The 19,180-nt window shown below is 40.7% G+C and overlaps 2 protein-coding genes across 2 annotated transcripts; both read right to left on the bottom strand.

The window, feature by feature from the left end:
• Nucleotides 1-10,031: 10,031 nt before the first annotated feature.
• LOC135089458 (G2/mitotic-specific cyclin-B2-like) lies at nt 10,032-13,415 on the bottom strand. The gene is made up of 8 exons (XM_063985037.1): nt 12,914-13,415; nt 12,716-12,795; nt 12,383-12,508; nt 12,095-12,250; nt 11,740-11,904; nt 11,492-11,658; nt 10,509-10,587; nt 10,032-10,346 (listed from the first exon to the last, which is right to left on the bottom strand). Exons 1-8 carry the CDS (start codon nt 13,413-13,415, stop codon nt 10,032-10,034), a joined length of 1,590 nt encoding a protein of 529 aa, XP_063841107.1.
• Nucleotides 13,416-15,084: 1,669 nt separating this feature from the next.
• LOC135089702 (charged multivesicular body protein 6-A-like) lies at nt 15,085-19,177 on the bottom strand. Its single transcript, XM_063985634.1, has 6 exons — nt 19,017-19,177; nt 18,210-18,319; nt 17,898-18,021; nt 17,611-17,727; nt 17,292-17,463; nt 15,085-17,150 (listed from the first exon to the last, which is right to left on the bottom strand). The coding sequence occupies exons 1-6, from the start codon at nt 19,077-19,079 to the stop codon at nt 17,095-17,097; spliced, it is 642 nt and encodes a 213-aa protein (XP_063841704.1). The 5' UTR covers nt 19,080-19,177; the 3' UTR covers nt 15,085-17,094.
• Between the last annotated feature and the right edge of the window lie 3 nt (nt 19,178-19,180).

The following is a 19,180-nucleotide window of genomic DNA, read 5'->3' as shown; positions in this document are numbered from 1 at the left end:
CTGGTTAGTCAATTTAACCACTAGTTCATACGATACTACAGCAGTAACCCAAAATACGGCCCTATACGGAGCGAACAGCCTAACAAGTACAACACATCAAACCATCTTCCTCAATCATTTTCTAACACCACACAAAACTAATACACCAGCAGAATTGCGTCATCATCAACAGCATCATCTTTACTCATTATACTGAAACATGTGATGCTAGAGCCTCATTACAGTTTATTGTAATATCTAGTCTTTCATCCACCGTTCATGCTTCCTGTTCTTCCTGTGTTGCAGAGTTGAATTTATTTGTATTGCTTGAGGTTACACACACACACACACAGTACCATCATCAGCTCTGAGTAAAACAAATAGCTGGAAGAACGAATCTGAATTATTACTACGGAATTATCACTATAGAACACTCAAGTTATCCCAGTGGTGGGAAAAGCTAAGTTTACGTTTTGTATCTCTGGAGTTTATCATTATATCATACCTGGGGTTCAGTTGATGTAGAAGCGTCCGGAAGGTTTCCCATGATAAATATGCACAACACTTCCTAAACTGACACGAGAATCCCTTCAAGACAGACAGAAATCCCTACATATTTTAAAGGGTTAACTTTACAAAATCAATAAAATGTATATTCATCATAACTCGTAAAAAAAATAAATAAATAAAAAAAAATAATGTTTGTGAAAACAACGGTACATCTTTTAAAAGACAAGTAAATAATCATGAAGTCCTTACGAGATTTTATAGTCTTACGGTACATCTATTAAAACGAAAATATGCACGAAAGCTTTGAGATTTAATTGTCCATTATATTTCCGTTCTAATATACTTAGAAATCATCTTCAATCTAGAAATCCTATATTAGTATCTAAAGAAAAATAAATAAATACATTATATACAATATGTAAGCTTATCTACATCAATATTCCTATTTTGATAGATGAAAAATATAAAAAAATAAAAAAAATAAATAAAAAGAATCACCACCATTTCTTTTCAGTCATGAAAAAGCACGGCAACTCAGTTTTGGAACATCGACTAGCTCTTGCCACACATCACCAGTCAGGCATCTCACAGTATAAAAAAATAAAATAAAATAAAATAAAAAAACGCTTCCCACACTATAAGGTAACCTAAATACATGAATTTCAAGTATAGAGTCCAGTGTTGCCAGATCCACAGATTTTCCTGAGGTTCTACAGATTTCAGACCTCGTTTCAGATTTTCAGATTTTTTTTTCTAAATGGACAAAATCTACAAATATTTTCCTCACTTAAGGCACTTACTTAAGAATATGGTATGCATGAGTTCGGGACAGATGCCCTGTATTTTTCTTTTCCCTTGCGGGAGTTGCCGATAAAAAAGGCCAGCCCTCCCCTAGAAGGAGGCACCTGCAACATCAAGTTTTAGTTCAGAGGCTACATAAAGATCAAGATCATCCTGATCCCCACTAATACACTAATTTCTCTTTCCCCCCCCCCCCCTTTCTACAGGAGTTGCCGATCCAAAGGCCTGGCTCAGGAGTGATCCTGTGCCACCTTTACCATCAAGATCAAGATGAGTGGCTGTGGATTAATTGGGTTAATTTGGGTTTGCTCACCTTCAATTATTTTGAGATTATGACTGCATGTTGGCATGTTTGTAAAATAAGCTTTTTGCATGTTTCGGACAATTAAAAAATGGACGGTGAAGAATCAGATAACTACAATTCAGAGGAAGATAAAAAAAAAGGGGTGCAAAAACAAAAAAAAAAATTAGGTACTGCAATAAATATTCTTCTTCCTATGAAAATTATCCAGTTTTTAAAGGCTGGATTAAAGCCAGCACAAAAGGTGATCTTTATGCCTATTGCATCCCTTGTGATAAACATTTGAAACTGACTGCAGGAAAAACAGATCTTAAGAGGCATGCTGATAATAAGAAACATAAGGATGCAGGTAAAGAAGTTCAGAGTAATAGGCCCATTACTAACATCTTCAGCTCTAAAATAAGCCACAGTAAAGTAAATTCAGCTGAACTGAGGATGGCTGCATTCATAGCAGAGCATGATTTACCCATGACAGTTGCAGATCATTTACCTAAACTTGTAGAAGCTATGTGTCCAGATTCTGAAATTGCTACAGAAGTTAAATGTGCTAGAACAAAAGTAACTGCCCTGATTAATCATGTGACAGGGGAAGAAAGCAAAGTAAAATTAATTGATCAATTAAAGACAAATAAGTTTTCATTAATTGTTGATGAGTCAACTGACAAAGGCTGTGTTAAACATTTATGCATGGTAGCTAGGGTTATGATTGAAAATGAGGTGAAGGACTGTTTTGTAAGCTTGATTCCTCTCAAAGATGCCACAGCTGATTCCTTGTACAATCATGTAGTAGAATTCTTTAGGAAGCACAATATTCCATACAAAGAAAATTTGATTGGTTTTGCTGCTGATGGTGCAAATGCTATGTTGGGAGCACATCACTCATTGTCATCTCTGCTGAAAAAAGATATCCCTAACTTATTTATAATGAAATATATTTGCCATTCTTTTGCCTTGTGTGCTTCATATGCTTGCTTAAAGCTTCCTCGTTCACTGGAGGATCTAGCAAGGGATATTTATAATTATTTTCATTATAGTCCAAAGATGGGTGACTTTGAGGAATTTCAAAAGTTCATTCAAGTTAAACCACATAAGCTCCTACACCCTTCTCAGACTAGATGGTTGTCACTAGAAATGGTGGTGGCAAGGTTGCTTGAGCAATATGAGGCACTTAAGCTATATTTTACCAATGCTGTGCTAGGTGATAGATTGATTGCATCTGAAACAATCTTAAATAGGCTATGCAATCCTATGACCAAACTGTATCTTCTTTTTTTGGAATATGTGTTGCCTCTTTTTAATAACTTAAACAAGCAAATGCAGGCAGAATCAACACAAGTACATGTCCTGTATAACTCAGTTTCATCTACTCTCAAAACAATTTTAGGATTCTACATGGAGCCAGGGTACCTCAACAAGACTCAATTAACAAAAATCAATTATAGAGATCCTGGAAAATTTCTTCCATTAGATAAAGTTTATCTTGGTGTAAAAGTGACACTGCAGCTGAGAAATTCAACTTATGAAAAGGAAGAACTACAGAATTTTAGGTTATCTTGTTTGGATTTCTACATTGAAGCTAGCTCCCAGATATATAAGAGGTTTGATTTTGACTCTATGACTGTAATAAAATCCCTGAGAGCTTTGACCCCAAAGGTAGTGATTGATAGAGAAATACCTTCCATTATTGATCTTATCAGTGTGTTTGGAGCTACTGCCACAGATATTCAGGCAATCGACACTGAATGGAGGCTGCTAGCAAATTCTCTAGATTCAATGAATGTTACTTCAGATATGATGCCACAAAATTTCTGGTGTACAGTAAGTTTAACAAGGCAATGTGATAATGCATTAATGTTTCCAAATCTTGCTGCTTTCATGCAAACACTGTTGTCTCTACCTCATTCTAGTGCCAGTGTAGAAAGAATTTTTTCTGCAGTCAATAGAATAAAAACAAAAGCAAGAAACAAATTGTCAACAGAAACCATCTCAGGCTTGCTACATACAAAACAACTTTTAAAGGGAGCATTCTGTTATGACTTCAATGTAACAAATTCACTTTTGGAAAGGAAAGCGTCTACAGGAAGTTCTATGTACGAGTAACTCCTATGATCAGATTTATTTTCTATCTGCTAGCATTATGTCATTATCCCATATATGCTTGATATATACTGCTTGATATGTCATGTGATCTCATTAGCTTTATTATGTCCTGTGTATGAGTGCAGTTTTTCTTTTTCACACAGTGCTTCTCTCAATTTATTTTCTATCTGCTAGCATTATGTCATTATCCCATATATGCTTGATATATACTGCTTGATATGTTATGTGATCTCATTAGCTTTATTATGTCCTGTGTATGAGTGCAGTTTTTCTTTTTCACACAGTGCTTCTCTCAATTTAGTTTCTATCTGCTAGCATTATGTCATTATCCAATATATGCTTGATATATACTGCTTGATATGTCATGTGATCTCATTAGCTTTATTATGTCCTGTGTATGAGTGCAGTTTTCTTTTTCATACAGTGCTTCTCTCGCTACAAATGGTTTATACTGGGTGTGTAATATGTCTAAAATTGCATGTAGTTGTATTAAGACGTCGTCAAACGGGATATGCAACCACTATTTTTTCACAAATATCGCAAGTTTTTGAGATTTAGCTTCCATTTCTAAAATCTCCCGTGTGACATTGCCTTTATGGGCTACACTTCCTAAATGCTTGTTTTGAGTTAAAATTAACTAAATACCCTTTGTTCTGTTTATGTGGAGTTACCATAGGGCTAATAAAATTTCATTATTATCAATATATTTTTCCTCAGAAATTTTCCTTATGGGTTACAGATTTCTACAGATATTTTGTCAGATTTGGTCAGATTATGCATAATTCAGTCTGGCAACACTGATAGAGTCATCAATTACCAATAGAGTAGCACTGGCAATCACAGAAAACTGAAAATACACCGTAACAGGGTTTTGGCAACACTACAGCTACACACACACTTAGCTCAGAGCAAAACAGATGCTGTAACATACAGGGATTACGTTAGGCAGACTATAATATGCAGCAGGATTAGTTTGAACAAGTGTAAGGTACAGAACAGGCTGAGACCAAGCTCTTTCTGTAGGCTACGAAATTAGGTTTAAGATAAGGTTTTCTAGTAAGCTGGAAGATGCTGGTTATACAAATAATACGGTGTGTAACACGAGGAATAAGTATAACGCTTACTATTCAAATAATCTGGCATGAATGTAGCTTGGCCAAGAATGTCATGCACTGCTGTTTATCAGGTGGTCACAGAAATAAGAATTAGCGCACTTTCAATGATAATATAACTGTAAATGGAGACTTTGCAGATCAGTCTCTAATAAAGCGCATTATCCTTTTCTCAATCAACGAAATTGTTTTCAATCACAATACGTACAATCATCTTCAAAGCCGTATTTCCAAATGTCTGAAATCGTTAAGTCGGTCTACTGTCTACCACGTGCAAACAGATGCCTCTAGAATGTCATATGTTACACAAGCTCATATGCACGAGTGTTGCACATATGGAATAAATAATTGCAATAACTATGGAAGATACTGTAGTTTTTTTTTTTTTTTTTTTTGGGGGGGAGGTAATTTATTTCCCTCAAGCAGCGTTTTTTGCACTGCACAGAATATTTGAATGGTATAATGTATCTTTTTCTTGCAACACCCTTCATATCATTTAGTTTCACATAGTGCATCAAATTTATTTTCAAGTAACTTTAACGTTCTATTTTAAAATCCCAGAAGGAAGCAGATTAAATCCCTAAAGTAAAGTTTAAAAAATATTCAAATGGACACTGACAACTACAGGTGATGAAGAATTTAGGTTAATCACTTTAGCAGCAATGTTATCACTAATACCCGCAAAAATTTCATATTACACACAAAATAACTGGCAGTGGTAGGTTCAGACAATCACCGTCTACGGTAGAACAAACCATTCACGATAACTTGTGTCGTTAGCTCATCTATCTCGCGTCCTCCTCCTCGCCAGGACTGGTTTGTGACGCTTCTCCCTCAGTATCTAGTCTGCGCATCAAAGATTTCAAGTTATCCTTGTCTGAGAAGAACCGTCGGTAAGCTGCAAGTTTTTTTTCTAAAGCTTCATTTCTGCGGCCCAGCTCAGTGCACTTCTTATTCAGACGGAATAACATGGCAGGCCCGACTGCTGCTGCCCGCCTTCCTTGCGCCACATCACCGTCGCCGCTAGAAGCTGTGGCGGGTGAGGCGTCGTTGGATGGGAGGGCAGTACTCCTAAAGGAGGGCAGCGCCACGTAACCAGAAATGGTGTCATGCTGTAATGCACGGGAGAGTGACGTGCCTCGGGAAGCTGGCTGGAGGGTTGACGCCCTTGCTGCTTGGACGAGCGGCCAAGGCCTCTGGTTGGGGCGGAGAGCAACAAGGCGTGGGCGCATCGGTTTCACTACGCCCACAGGCTTTGGGTGATGGCCTTGACGACGAGGTCTTTCCGAAATTCCGTCAGTCTCTGTCAAGGAAGTGCTATTCGAGGCGATGCCAAGCACGAGCGATGGTGGGCATGGTGTGCTTTGTTGGTCGTCACTGTGTGGTGGTGTATCGCCAAAGCCACTACTCTGAGACATACTGAGGACCGGCATCAAGGGGTCCTCATCAGACACATCATACACCACCGTTTGTGGCCCGGCCTGTGAAAGAAGTAATGTTTGTACTACACACTGCGACTACTAGGTCACACCAACAAATATGTATTATCACAGAATGAAATTATGTGTAACAAACTACACACCAGCTATTAAAAGAGCATGAATTACAGACGATAAGTGCACTCGCCAACTTTTACCATGGGTGTAGTGGTGGGACAGATGCTGAGCCAGTGCTGCTCCACAGCCAGCAACCTGTGCGCCGCTCACAGCTTCAGCGACCAAAGTGACGGCGGCACGGCAACCAGGCTCGGCGAGCGCACTCTCGTTAACGCCGCCCCACCCCGCCTTGGACACGTCCCATCCACGTCCAGCAGCCACCCGACTCGAATCATGACGACACAAATATAAGTGAAAACAGAGGTGAGCAAGGGTTTTGCAATTACTGTCCATAGGAGCTGCTGCGCTGCTTCTAACAGTACAAAGGTTATGCGAATTATCAGTGAATAAAAAATGTTTATTAAATTTTTCACAAAATATTAGTACAATGTAGTATTACGTATTATTGCATCCGTATCAATATTTACCTTTTTTGCAATACGAGCATTTGGCATGTTAGGCTTCCATCGCCACATAATGTCTGGCACTTGTAAGATATTGCATTGTGCGTTGTTGGGGATGATCATGACGATTATGTGTTCGTATATATATATATATATATATATATATATATATATATATATATATATATATATATATATATATATATATATATATATATATATATATATATATATATACACACACGTAAACGTTGTGACGTATACCAAACATGATTGATCAAGCTTCGGAGGCGGGGCTGCCCTACAGGCGCTGCCATTCGTGAACCTTGCATGTCTGGCTTTTGCCTTCACCCTTCGGGAATAACGTAAGAAAGCGAGTGTTGTAAAATTGGACGGGTATTGAACGCGTACAGACCTATTCAGGTGCACTACCCTACTCCAATACACGTACTCACCGTCTTCACTGAGAGAGCGAGAGAATCGGTGATCTTAAGACCTCGACAAGACCCAGGGCTTCTGTTCCATCACACGAGAGGGTTTTCATAGAGACCGGTAAATATTCCTCTTGTCGTTTTCATCACCATCACGTCCTCGCAGCAACCCGCCAGACCCCACGGATCGCGTCCTGTCTTGTACAAGTTACCCACTGTGATGGAGCACTGGGTTGTCTGTTTTTAACACACACAACGTTACTGCTACTGTTAGATACCGATATATTTTGCTTACCTACGCTTGGACATCGGTGGTGAGGTACAGCAATAGGGATCATGCATAACTGGATGTGTCAGCCGAGCAACAAGACATCTGGACCAGATATAGTGTCAGAATCGTCTCGTTTAAATCCTGCTAGCGATTTTGAGAGAAAAAATTTTCAAAATAAAGTAAACGAATTAATTGCAATGAACATATTCACGATCATCAGTAACAAATAAGAGCTACTAAACATGAAGCATTATCATCGTGTTAGAATTTTTTTTTTTTTTTTATCAGCATTCTTAGCTCTCTCTCTCTCTCTCTCTCTCTCTCTCTCTCTCTCTCTCTCTCTCTCTCTCTCTCTCTCTCTGTGTGTGTGTGTGTGTGTGTGTGTGTGTGTGTGTTTATTGAAGCAGCGAGTGATCAGTATGCCATTCGTAGCAGCAGCAGCAGCAGCTTTCTCTTCTGATACGCGTCTCTCCCTCACCAGCGAGAAATTCGTAAACTCGTCTAGTACCTATAGCTGTCTCTCTCTCGCTCACCTTACTAGCAAGTGGCGTCAGCACTGTGACAGCACCGTATCCTGTTGCTGACATCCTGCCGTAATTCCTTGTCACTCGGTCCATTAGTCCTTTTCTCACCAGGATTATTTACAAAGGCTGCAGAGATTGTTTATGAAGTTCACACGACTTTTCCTTATTGAAAGGCTGGAATCTTGTTAAATTTTCATGTCATAATCCCCTAGAAAGCTGTTAACTTTCACTACAGGCTAATGGAAGCAGCCGAGGTAAACGACTTCAAGGTTTGAGAGTACTGCCTTTAGTGCTTACACGGTAATTGCTCCAATACACTTCTACGTGGCTTACCAATTAAATTCCTCCACAAAAACGCAATCATGTGAAGCCGTATGTGTGTACAAGAGTGTCCCTTTCTGTTTCCAGCTCCGTGCTAGGCCTCATCATAATAGTGAAGAACTATAATGAAATTTGTTTATTAAGGAATTACAATGGCCTAGAGACTAATTACAGTAAGAGACAAGCTTCCAAATGTGCCAGATCGCCCTAGCACAAAACAGCCAGGCCAAGCTAAACTCCAAATCAAGTATTTCAGAAAATAATAAATACATACTCGGTCGAAAATACATAATACATTGGAGTATGTTAGACTAGAAAGACTAGTGGATTTACAATGAAAATATGCAACATGAACACTACGCAAGTCACATCGCAAGTTTAATTATGAAGCGAGATCACAATGAAAACATTAACAATGCAGTATGAACAACTCTCATATATCACCAGGAAGAACGAGGGAGTTGTAATGCATAACGCAATGAACCACGTAAAAGTTCTAAGTGAAAGATCACAATTGAGCAACATCAAACCAGACAAGGCAGCCCCAGGAGGCAACCCGCCACCCCGGGACAGCGCAACATTTATTCCACACTGTCTCACAGACCGACCGCTGGCAGAGCCGCGTCCAGCTTGTCCGTGCCAAAAGAATGGTAAGAACGTCGAAATACAAACCCAAAGCACTGAATGGATTAATAACGGTAATCGTAAACGTCCAAACTCGCCCAAAACTATTACATTCAACGCTACCGAAACACAAGGTAGAATTATTTTTACACACGGACTACCGGCGCAACGCCACGCCTGCCAGCTGATCTGATCGTGAAGAACAAGACGTCAAGTAAAAACAAAAGACCGCTAGACTCGGTCAAAGCACGTAACAATTTATATTGTTAGGATTCATCGTAAAGCTTACGAGGCAGCAGTGTTGCAATAATTCATAATTACCACTTCAAACTATGTTATTGTATTTTGCCAGCAGCATCGTAGCTACTACTACTACTACTACTACTACCTGCATACACGAAAAAAAATAATCACCAGGCCTTGGGGTTCTACCAGCACGAAGTTGGAAGCTGCCAGCATCGCGCACAGATAAAACTAGAGCTAGACATTCCATCACAGACAGCAAAATACTCGGCAAATACTGGGTTTCAGCATTCTGAAGAGAAAAAGAAATTATTTCAAAAGGAAAAATGTTTTTAATATTCGAGCCAAGGTAGGAGGGCTTGCGCGAGGTGGCAGCGCGTCGTTCACCAGCACCACCACTTAATGGAGCCTGCCGTTGATGCTACCCAAAGTCTCTTATTCACCATGGTGTTGCCACCCTTGAAGGCACCACACGCGCATGAAACCTACCAGATGGACTGTCTGACGCCTATTGTGTACACAAACGATACACAGAGATCACTCTCAGCCCCGTAAGGACACCCTCTATCACACAACCTCTATATCCCCATCATGCCCATGGCTTTTAGTGCCTTGCTACGCTTCTACCAGTGCATCACCATTGCCCTCATTCAGTTTCCTATATGAGGCTGCATAAAGGTGCATTCCATGGCCTTCACCGCAACTGTCGTGCCACTGGTGCCCTAAGCAAGATGGAAGGCATTCCCTTGCTAGGCGGCAAGGCCAGGCCACAAAAAATCGTATTTGGTGGATCTCGGGTCCTAGCCAAGTCACCTTCAACCTTCCTCCATTCTTGGCACGAGTAGGTTGTCATCCTCTTTATAATTCGAAAAAGGTTGCTCCTCAACGGCAGTGACGCCTGACTGCTGCACGGCGTTTCCTGCAGGGGAAGGGGCGGCTGCGGCCAGACACTGCGGCGGGTCTTGGCACCAGCCGTGCTGCCTGCTCCTTATCACAGTATTTTCTCCACGTAAGTGGATGAGACTGGCCCTTACTTTGTCCGCCACGGAGACCAGGTGGAGAGGCTGGAGGCGTGGGTGGCGGGCAAGGGCGCGGTGACGGGACTCGCTGGCGTACTTACTCTCGGCCCCCTGTGTTACAACGAGGAGGATTCGTTACAGACATTAAGAGGTACTTCCCTGTTTGTTCCCCATATTATGACCTGGGTTTTCCCGTATACTGCGTCACAAACGGTTTATAACTCGTGTTGACACTGGATGAACTGGCAATGAAACCTGGTCATCGGAACCTACTTGGAATGGAAGGTTGAAACGATTGGTGAGAGCCTCCAACAGCCGTAGACTGGTGGCCACGATATCCTCCTCCTTCAGGCTGACAAACACACACTTGTTGAGTGTTCATCATTCACACTCATTATTAAAAGAATGCACAAAACGTATTTCGTAATGTTCATCGTTCCTTCTGTAATCGTAAATTTAACCATTGCTATTTGTAATTTAGAACAAGTCACCTAATACAGTGATAATACATATATGGTGTCAAGGAAATGCAACTAAAGATTATACTTTGTACGTATCTTGAGTAACCTACGTGTAGATAAAGTGATAATTAGCCTATTTCATAAATCAACAAGTGAGTCTGTTTTAAACTTTTCAGTCACTGCTTGATATGGAAAGCTTACCTGTAAAGACAAAAAACAAGCTGGGAAGGATTGTTAAAAAGGCAGGAAGACTAGGTGCAGAGACCATATCACTAGACAAGCTTTATCAGAGAAGTACAATGAAACAAGTAGACAGGATTATGAAAGATATAACTCATCCGCTACAAAATTGTTATACATATCTAATATCTGGTAGAAGGTTAGCCCTGCTCATGCAGCATACTGACAGGTACAGAAAGTCATTTGTACCTAAAAGCATTCTTCTCTTCAACCACCTATCATCACTATAACTCTAAGGTGTAAGTAGTCAAAAACTGTATGTGATAGTTTGTGATAAAGGCAGAAATAACTTATTACTGCATGTATAAGATAGGATATTAGCATTTCATATAAATAGCCCAAGTAATGTTTTTAAATGTTTTTATTGTTTCATTGATTCTATTTGTTTTTGATGGACGAATAAAATTTATCTTATTTTTGTCTTTATCTTTATATATTATTTTATGAGCAGATATGCATCGTGTGCTTCGTCAGGATACTGTGCACATGTAAGACACGTTATATTTAGGCATTCCCAAAGAATTTATCTTTCTAGAAATAAACAGTGACACTTACTTGAAATACTTGGGCATGAGAAGAGGAACAGCTGATGCAGCCAAGGTTCCGTAAACTACCATAAGGGCGCCATGCAAGGCTGCTGCGGCCAGGAGCGACGGCCGAGTTTCCAGCGGCCAGGACTCCACCATCACCACCTCCATCAGGAAGCCACAGCAGTCATTTACCTGTGGGAGAAACAGAGCATTGAGCAATGAATCCTTGCTACTTTTAACCTTTAACGGACTGCCAGCACCTCGGCTACTCACCGTCTGATCTTGTGTGTTGCACGTAAGGTAAAGGAAGTAGCAAAGGAAGACAGTTGGGTCAGCATAAGTCAGATTGAAGTTCAAAACTTGCAGCACCCGCCGCTCCAATGCCAGCAGCTCCTCGTGTTTGTACGAGTTGAGGGTGAGATGAAGCAACTCGGCTGTCTGGTGGAACAATAAAAAGTTCATTCTACTCTCACCAGAGTGATTATAGGATAGCGCAATTAACGAACCGATCTATCAATGAAATCTGTGTTGTGTGTGTCCCATGCCTCATCTATACGTTTTGTGTTTACTCCAGAAGTGATTATTCCCACCTCTCCTCAGCGTGCACGAATCGGCGTAAGTGTCTCACCTGTACGGGTTGTTGCTCCTCGAGCTTGGAGGCAATGAGGAGGCAGGTCACAGCCAGGAGCTGCACGCGCTGCACCGGGATGCAGCACTCCTCCAACACCCGGTCCACCATTGCCACGGCTTGGTACAGCGTCTCACGGGACATCCCCAAGTAGCTCTGTCCGGAGTGAACGCTGTTGAGTACGTGGAGGGGCCGAGGCGTGTCCTCGACACAAACCAGGTGCAAGGTACTTACAAAGCATGGCCTTGGTACAATATGTGTGCGAAAACATGAAGGAGAATAAGTTACCTGCACTTGAATGAGCCAGTCCACTAGGATGGCGCGGGTCCGCTGGCTCACTGAGGGGTGCGCCGTCAGGTAGTTACGGGTCCTCAGGTGCCTTTTCTCCACCTCCAGCAGGTAAGTCATCACGTCCTGCGCCAGACATAAATCTGGATGAAAAGCTGCACCAAACGACCCAACATAATTGTTTCTTGCCACGACTATCAGCTAATCAAGTCAGGGTCACTCAAAATAGTAAAAATGAGAGAATGACAATAATAATAATAATAATAACAATATAATAACAACAACAACAGTAATAATAATTAGCACTAGACAGCTACAACATGACAGACAAACTTGTTCGTAGGCGGCAGCGAGGATGGCATAGTGACGCTGTCTGGTCCTTAAATTCACGTTTTTGGAGAGCTGTCGGTTGTCTGTGGTGTCAGAGACGCAGCCTTCATCAAATTATGAGCATTTAACATCAGTGCAGTACACACATGCTTCCAATCACCAACAGTGTGCCCCGACGAGGTGTGACAGACTAAGACTAACCTGGTACCTGCAGTAAGTGCCGCTGGATGAGAGTCTTCCTTCGTCTCTGGTAAGGATGTGGTGTCTTGATCCCGCTCACCCTTTTGGTCATTCTCTTGGGCCGGGGCAGCACCACCCATCTGTCCTGCACAGCACACTCCTGTAACCTACGCTGACCCAGGCCACTTCGCAGAGTCTGCATTCTCCTGACCGTCTGTTCTGCCGAGGCATGCTGGGACAGCCTCGGCCTGGGGCGAATGCGGCAGAGTCGTTTAGCATGTGTGTAAAGACTCTTGGCTGGTACATCATAACAGTCTTGTTCAGACAAGCTGGCATAACGCTTTAAATCAGCTGCAGACTGAGCGACGAGGACCACTGCTGGGGCTTGGACTGTGATGTGTGGTGGATGTGGATCAGGATCCGAGGCAGCACCTGTACCCGGACCTGGTCCAGGAGGCTGGGCGGGCAGCGGATATTTGGCAGCTGCACGAGATTCGTCAGCCTGAGGTTGATCGCCTTGCATTCTGGGTTTCATGAACGTTACTTGGACGCACTGGGTAGAGTACGCTGAATAAGGAGGCGCTACTGTCGCGAAGCCGTATGAGGCTGTGTAATTGTAGGTGTTATCACTGGAGACATGAGAGTAACACGGAGGAGGTTGAAGAGACACAGGCGGGACGTTGGGATAGTGGAATACGCAGTGCGTCGGGAGCTCGGAGGAGCCCTGCCACAGCCAGCCAGAAGCCATATCAGTGAGAGCGTCACGAGCCTTATCACATCAAGAAAGATCCTTGTAAGGTCACGGGGGGTCACGTCAGTCTCATGTGCAATCCCGTCTTCTTAATGGCAGTGATGGTGACGTAGCAGCGGTGCTCACCGTGGGCCTGAGAACAATATTAAAAAGATCATGCGCATATGAAATCCTAAATCTAATACACTGAAACGTCAAATTAAACGCGCAAACCGTGAGTCTCCAGCTGAAGGTCTGTGTACTGCGTAGCAGCCACCTACCCACTGAAGGAGGAAACACCGAGACGACTCCGAGCAGCTTATCCGAAGCTGTGCCACGGAGTGTTCAAGCTCCGCTCACTCGTGTGGGACTTAAGATTTTCGCCGCAGCACTCCTAGCGTAATCTGGCACTGAAAAGTCATTTATTTATTTTCTTTTTTTATCTAGAACCATCGAGTAACGCAATTGTTACACACATAGGTGCCTTTATAACTTACATTTTGTCTTTCGGTCATAACCTCCCCACCCTCCCCAAGCTCTGCCTCCCTCTTGGTACAGCTCTCTTCCTACCTCAGCGTGTCTTAAATTGTGACGTCATTGGGAACAAGTGGCCCACTTATTTTAACTCCCCCGTAAACAAGCATCACTTAAGGGCACAAATGCAGTAATACATGTTGCTATCATTCCTACTTGCAACATCTTTTGTTGTCTGATTACCCATGTTTCTAGTTAGGACACTAAGGGAACGTAAACTAAAAATATTTTATTTTTCGGGACTATACAAATTCTGAATTGCGCACTTATACGTGAACTGGATTCACCTAGACTGTCCCTGTGTTGTAGCAAGGTAGATTGACATATTACTGACCACACCAATAGTTCCGGTCCTATACGTATTCTGAAACACTTCTGCGCCGCACCTCCACTACTTTCAGAAGGATACACGGTTTTTTTTTTTTTTGGGGGGGTGGGCGGTGTTTTACGGTTCTTGTGACAAATTAATTAGATTTCTACATTATTGAAAGGAGAAACGGTCTTGAGAACCAGCTGATCATCTTTGTGGCCTTTTAAAAATAATCGTGGTGACAGAACAAACTGTTTCTGAATACGTACCAGAATGCGAAAAACATAACTCTCCCTCACGAACCCAGACGCATGAGAACAAGCAAGATTCTCACGTGTAGTGCCTGCTGATAATCGAGTCACCTAATAGCTCCAGGTCGCCAGGGGACGCTCCACCCATCCCACACTCGTCCTCCCCACTCCTCCTAGTCTGCTGATAACACTGATTAGATACGTGTATGGCAACAGGGTTCCAAAAATTTATAAGTATTATGATGGTTATCTTAGTTTTCTCTATATTTAGCATGTAGTTCTACTGTATGCCGTTTCCTTGTTCATTACTGAACGCTCCTTTCTTTTCCCTTTATGCAAAATAGGGATCGAAAGAAAATATGTGAAATTCATAAAGAAACATTTATTCATTAATCTTCATATCAATTTTGCTATCATGATGAAAGTTTTACTAATTTCCCATTGATCAATATTCTTATTTTTGACACAATTTGAATTATCATATCAAATGTTGTATCTTGGAAGTAAATCAAATAACTCAGATGTTGGACATTTGCTGTCACATGGAGCTTGTCCTGGTCATTCTATGCAGTAATCATCAATGAGTTTTTAAAAACTGTCAAGAGAGAGAGAGAGAGAGAGAGAGAGAGAGAGAGAGAGAGAGAGAGAGAGGACAGGTGCAACATTTCCATAAATATGCAACAATGTATTGTGACAGTTGATAATAGCTGGCTATTTACTGTATTATCAGCACAACTACTTGAAAGGACTAGATGGATATATATGAGCATATTCACACATAATTACATTAAACCTCTTAGCATGCTACAATCAATAAAAATACTCTCACAGTATAAAAATAGCTCAAAACCCTTAAGGTAATTGTCCATTTTTAAAGGCTACCAAAATCTTAATGTTTTATATAGTGTTATTAATATACACTTAAGAAAGTCATACATTTGACTTGCTCTCCTACAGCACACTGTAGCCACTTCCATATACATCAATATATAATGTCAGCATAACAGTTAAAATGTAAACTCCAGTCTATCTACACCTGATACCTGTTCCTGTGAACATTTGCAAGACATGGCTGAAATAGAAAAGTCTTCATCCATTTCTGTCCTCCATGCTAATTTTGCTAAATACAAACACATGACATTATTACCATGACACACTCAGTATGGACAGATGCCTGCACAAAGAGGCAAAGTCTTCTAAGTACAACTACCAATGAAGTAAACATAAACAAGGTCAACTGGCACCTTGGTGGGGAATCACAGTTTGCAGCTCCTGCTACCACTGCCATCTAAAACCAGCCAGTGAGGAACATTCAGCTGGGTGTTACTTTAGTGAATAACAATGGCAAACAGAAAACAAATTACCATATAAAAAGTAGTGGTGGGCACAATCCACAATCACAGTTCCACAAACTTGAACTCACAACCACTACTCTGCTAAAAGCTTGGAATGAAAAGTTGTGCAATCACAAAACCATGTGCAAAAGGAAAAAATATGGTGAATAAATTTGAAATATAGGAAATTAGGCCTCTGAATGACTTAGGCACATGCATTAAGAGGTCAGGCACCAACACATTCAGTTATTAATACTGAAAAAAAAAATCCATGCTGAGTAGGTTTATGTTTCCTTCCATGAAGACCAAACACTTGAATATATTTGAGATTAGACTTGCCCTTTTGGCTTTCATATCATATGACACTGGAAGAAGTTTCTCCATACCTGGGTGGGAATGGTCATGTTGCACTAGAAAAAGATATTTACATATAAAGTATGAAAAATGGTGAGGACCATGGCTGGTTCCAGCTGGTTACTAATTTTCTCTTTTCAGGAAAAACAAACTGAAGTGGAGCACTGTGAATCTTTTTTGTGGCTGAAGTAGTATTTCTGTATTCCAGTACCACAAATTTTCAAGTGTTTGTACCATTCATAATCCTTAACAGAAAAAACTGGACCAAAGCAGCAGGAGCAGTGGTTTGTGGAAATGCTTGTATGGCTGCCTACCACTGGTAATAAGACATGTATTTCTACTGATCTATTAGATTTACTAATGATAAACAAGTCCTATGATAGTAAGTTACTGCATTAAGAAACTTTTCAAAACAATGAAGTACATAAATTTTCATGTAAATAACTTTGGTTTATATTAAAAAATCTGAGCAAGTTAGCTTCTTGTTTAATTAAAATTATTGCCCCAGTGAACCATAATCATTCATATAATATGCAAGTGTTGCTTACAGATACCATATTATTGATTCTTGAACATCAATTGCATTCTTAATACAAAAGTTGCCTTAAACATTTATCACAATACAAATGTGATGTCTCAAGCTATAGCACAGATAAACTTCCCAGAAAACCACATCCTTAGATCCTTCATTAAGATGCTACCATAGCCACCTTTTCTTTATGCTTCTCTTTCTCCTTTTCTGGCTCTGGAAATAGAAAACATCATTCAGTTACACAACGTGACTAAAAGTTCTGCAATAGTCATGTGGCATCACCAAGCTCTGAATACAAAGGAATTATGTGTACAATATGTTGCAGCACATCTCTATATGATAGAGAAAATGTACCTGGAACAGTTTCAGGCACATCAGGAAGCTCCACTTCAGGATTCTCAGCAGCCGTGGGTGCATCTGGCAGCTGCTTCTGGACAGCTGCAGCAATGAGGGCATCCAACTCCTCCTCCACTGCTGACTCATCCTCTTCAGTCAACACTCCTCCACTCAGAAGAGCATTAATCTCCTGCAGAGGGAAGTAACTTAGCAGATTTGATATGACAAAGCATATTTTTACATTATGATTGAGAAAAGTCTTGCTATACTTGAGAACAGTTATAGCACTTATGTCAGCACAATTCATGTTGAGAATGCTTATTGGCATAAGACTTACCCGTTGTTTTTCTGCTCCCTCTTGTGTTTCATCAAGAATGCGTTCAATATCTTCAATATCAAGCATAGCATTAATCTGCTTCAGGGATTCATTACCAACCTTAAGGCTGTCAACCACCTGGAAAATACAATGACTTTGTATGCAAACAATGAAATGCACAATAACTAAAAATGATAAAAATACAAATTATACTGATCCATAAATCTATGTTATTCAAGACGTATCTCAAATCTTTGCAATCTTTTTAATACAGATGATGAAATTGTGATATGTCATAGAATGCTTACTTTCATCTGGATCTGGGCAAACTCTATATCTTCAATCATCTTTTCAATGTTCTCAAGTGTTCCATCCGTCTTTTTCAGCTGTTCCTCAATGAACCTTTTCTTCCGTAGCAAAAGTTTAGCTCGTCTGTAAGTGTGAAGTAGCACATTAGTTAAAAATACTGTATCATGCTAGGAACTGTAAAATGAAAAGAATATTATTCTAGAAGCAATAACATCTTGATACAGACTGCATTTCCATAGCTACATCATGCAACTTCATTGTAATCCCATGAAACTATATATGCTGAAAATATATGCACCACCAATACTTACTCTTTCTTTCCATCTCGCAGAAGCTGTTTTGCTACCTGCCGATCCTTCTCAAGTTTTTCATCAGATCTCTTCTGGTATTGGCGTATCTTATCACGAGTTGTCTTTAGTTGCTGTTGAAATATGAATATTGCATCATCATCTTTGAAGTTTTTAATATTATGGTGACCATTTCATATCATCAAAAAGTAAGTTTTACTGTAACCTTGTATTCCTCAAATTTTCTCATTCTCCAAGAAGTGTTTTCAGAAAATTAGTGACAAACTCTATTCATATAATGGTGCTGACCAAAGCATGGAAGCTATCCACTATACACCATTCTATGACAAGGAATGAAGCCCAAATTCCACAAGTCATAACTGTAGTGTATATCCACAACTTAAACTTTACTTATATAAAGAAACAGAATACTCAGTTTCTTAGTGTTAACTAGATCCAAGGGAAAGCATTAATTTCATAAAGAAAATGTTGCTCAAGTTTGTTTAATCAATTTGTGAAAACGTATCACACAGGACCGCCTGTCCCTAGAGATAACCACGACTGAGGCCAACACTCCCACTGCTTTATTGTCACTAACCCATTGCACTGTAGATATATAACCACTTCCTTAAAGGTACATTTATCACCGTCTCGTTAAACATGATATAAAGACACAAACAAAAAAGATCTGAGAATGCTTCAAATTCCACACACTCTGCCCCACTACAACAACTGAGGGGACGTACCCGGAGTCATCCTATATACTTCAACTAACTTACAAATGACTAAATTAAAGAAATTTCATGACTACCAAATAATCTAAGTACCAACCAGTACGGCTTTGTCCTGTTCCGTGACCTTGCTCTGTGGCTTTTTAGAGAAAATATGACCCATGGTGCACACACCAGGAGGGCTCAGACAGTCAACGCTGGAAGGTAAACAAAACTCAGCTGACGGCGCCACGGAACACGCGCTCCTCTTCAAGCCTTTTAAAT

The sequence above is a fragment of the Scylla paramamosain genome, chromosome 33 (genome assembly GCF_035594125.1).
Source record: "Scylla paramamosain isolate STU-SP2022 chromosome 33, ASM3559412v1, whole genome shotgun sequence".
NCBI classification, from domain to species: Eukaryota; Metazoa; Arthropoda; class Malacostraca; order Decapoda; family Portunidae; genus Scylla; species Scylla paramamosain.
The sequence above is the reverse complement of the archived record's forward strand: the minus strand, read 5'-3'. Positions and strand labels throughout refer to the sequence as shown.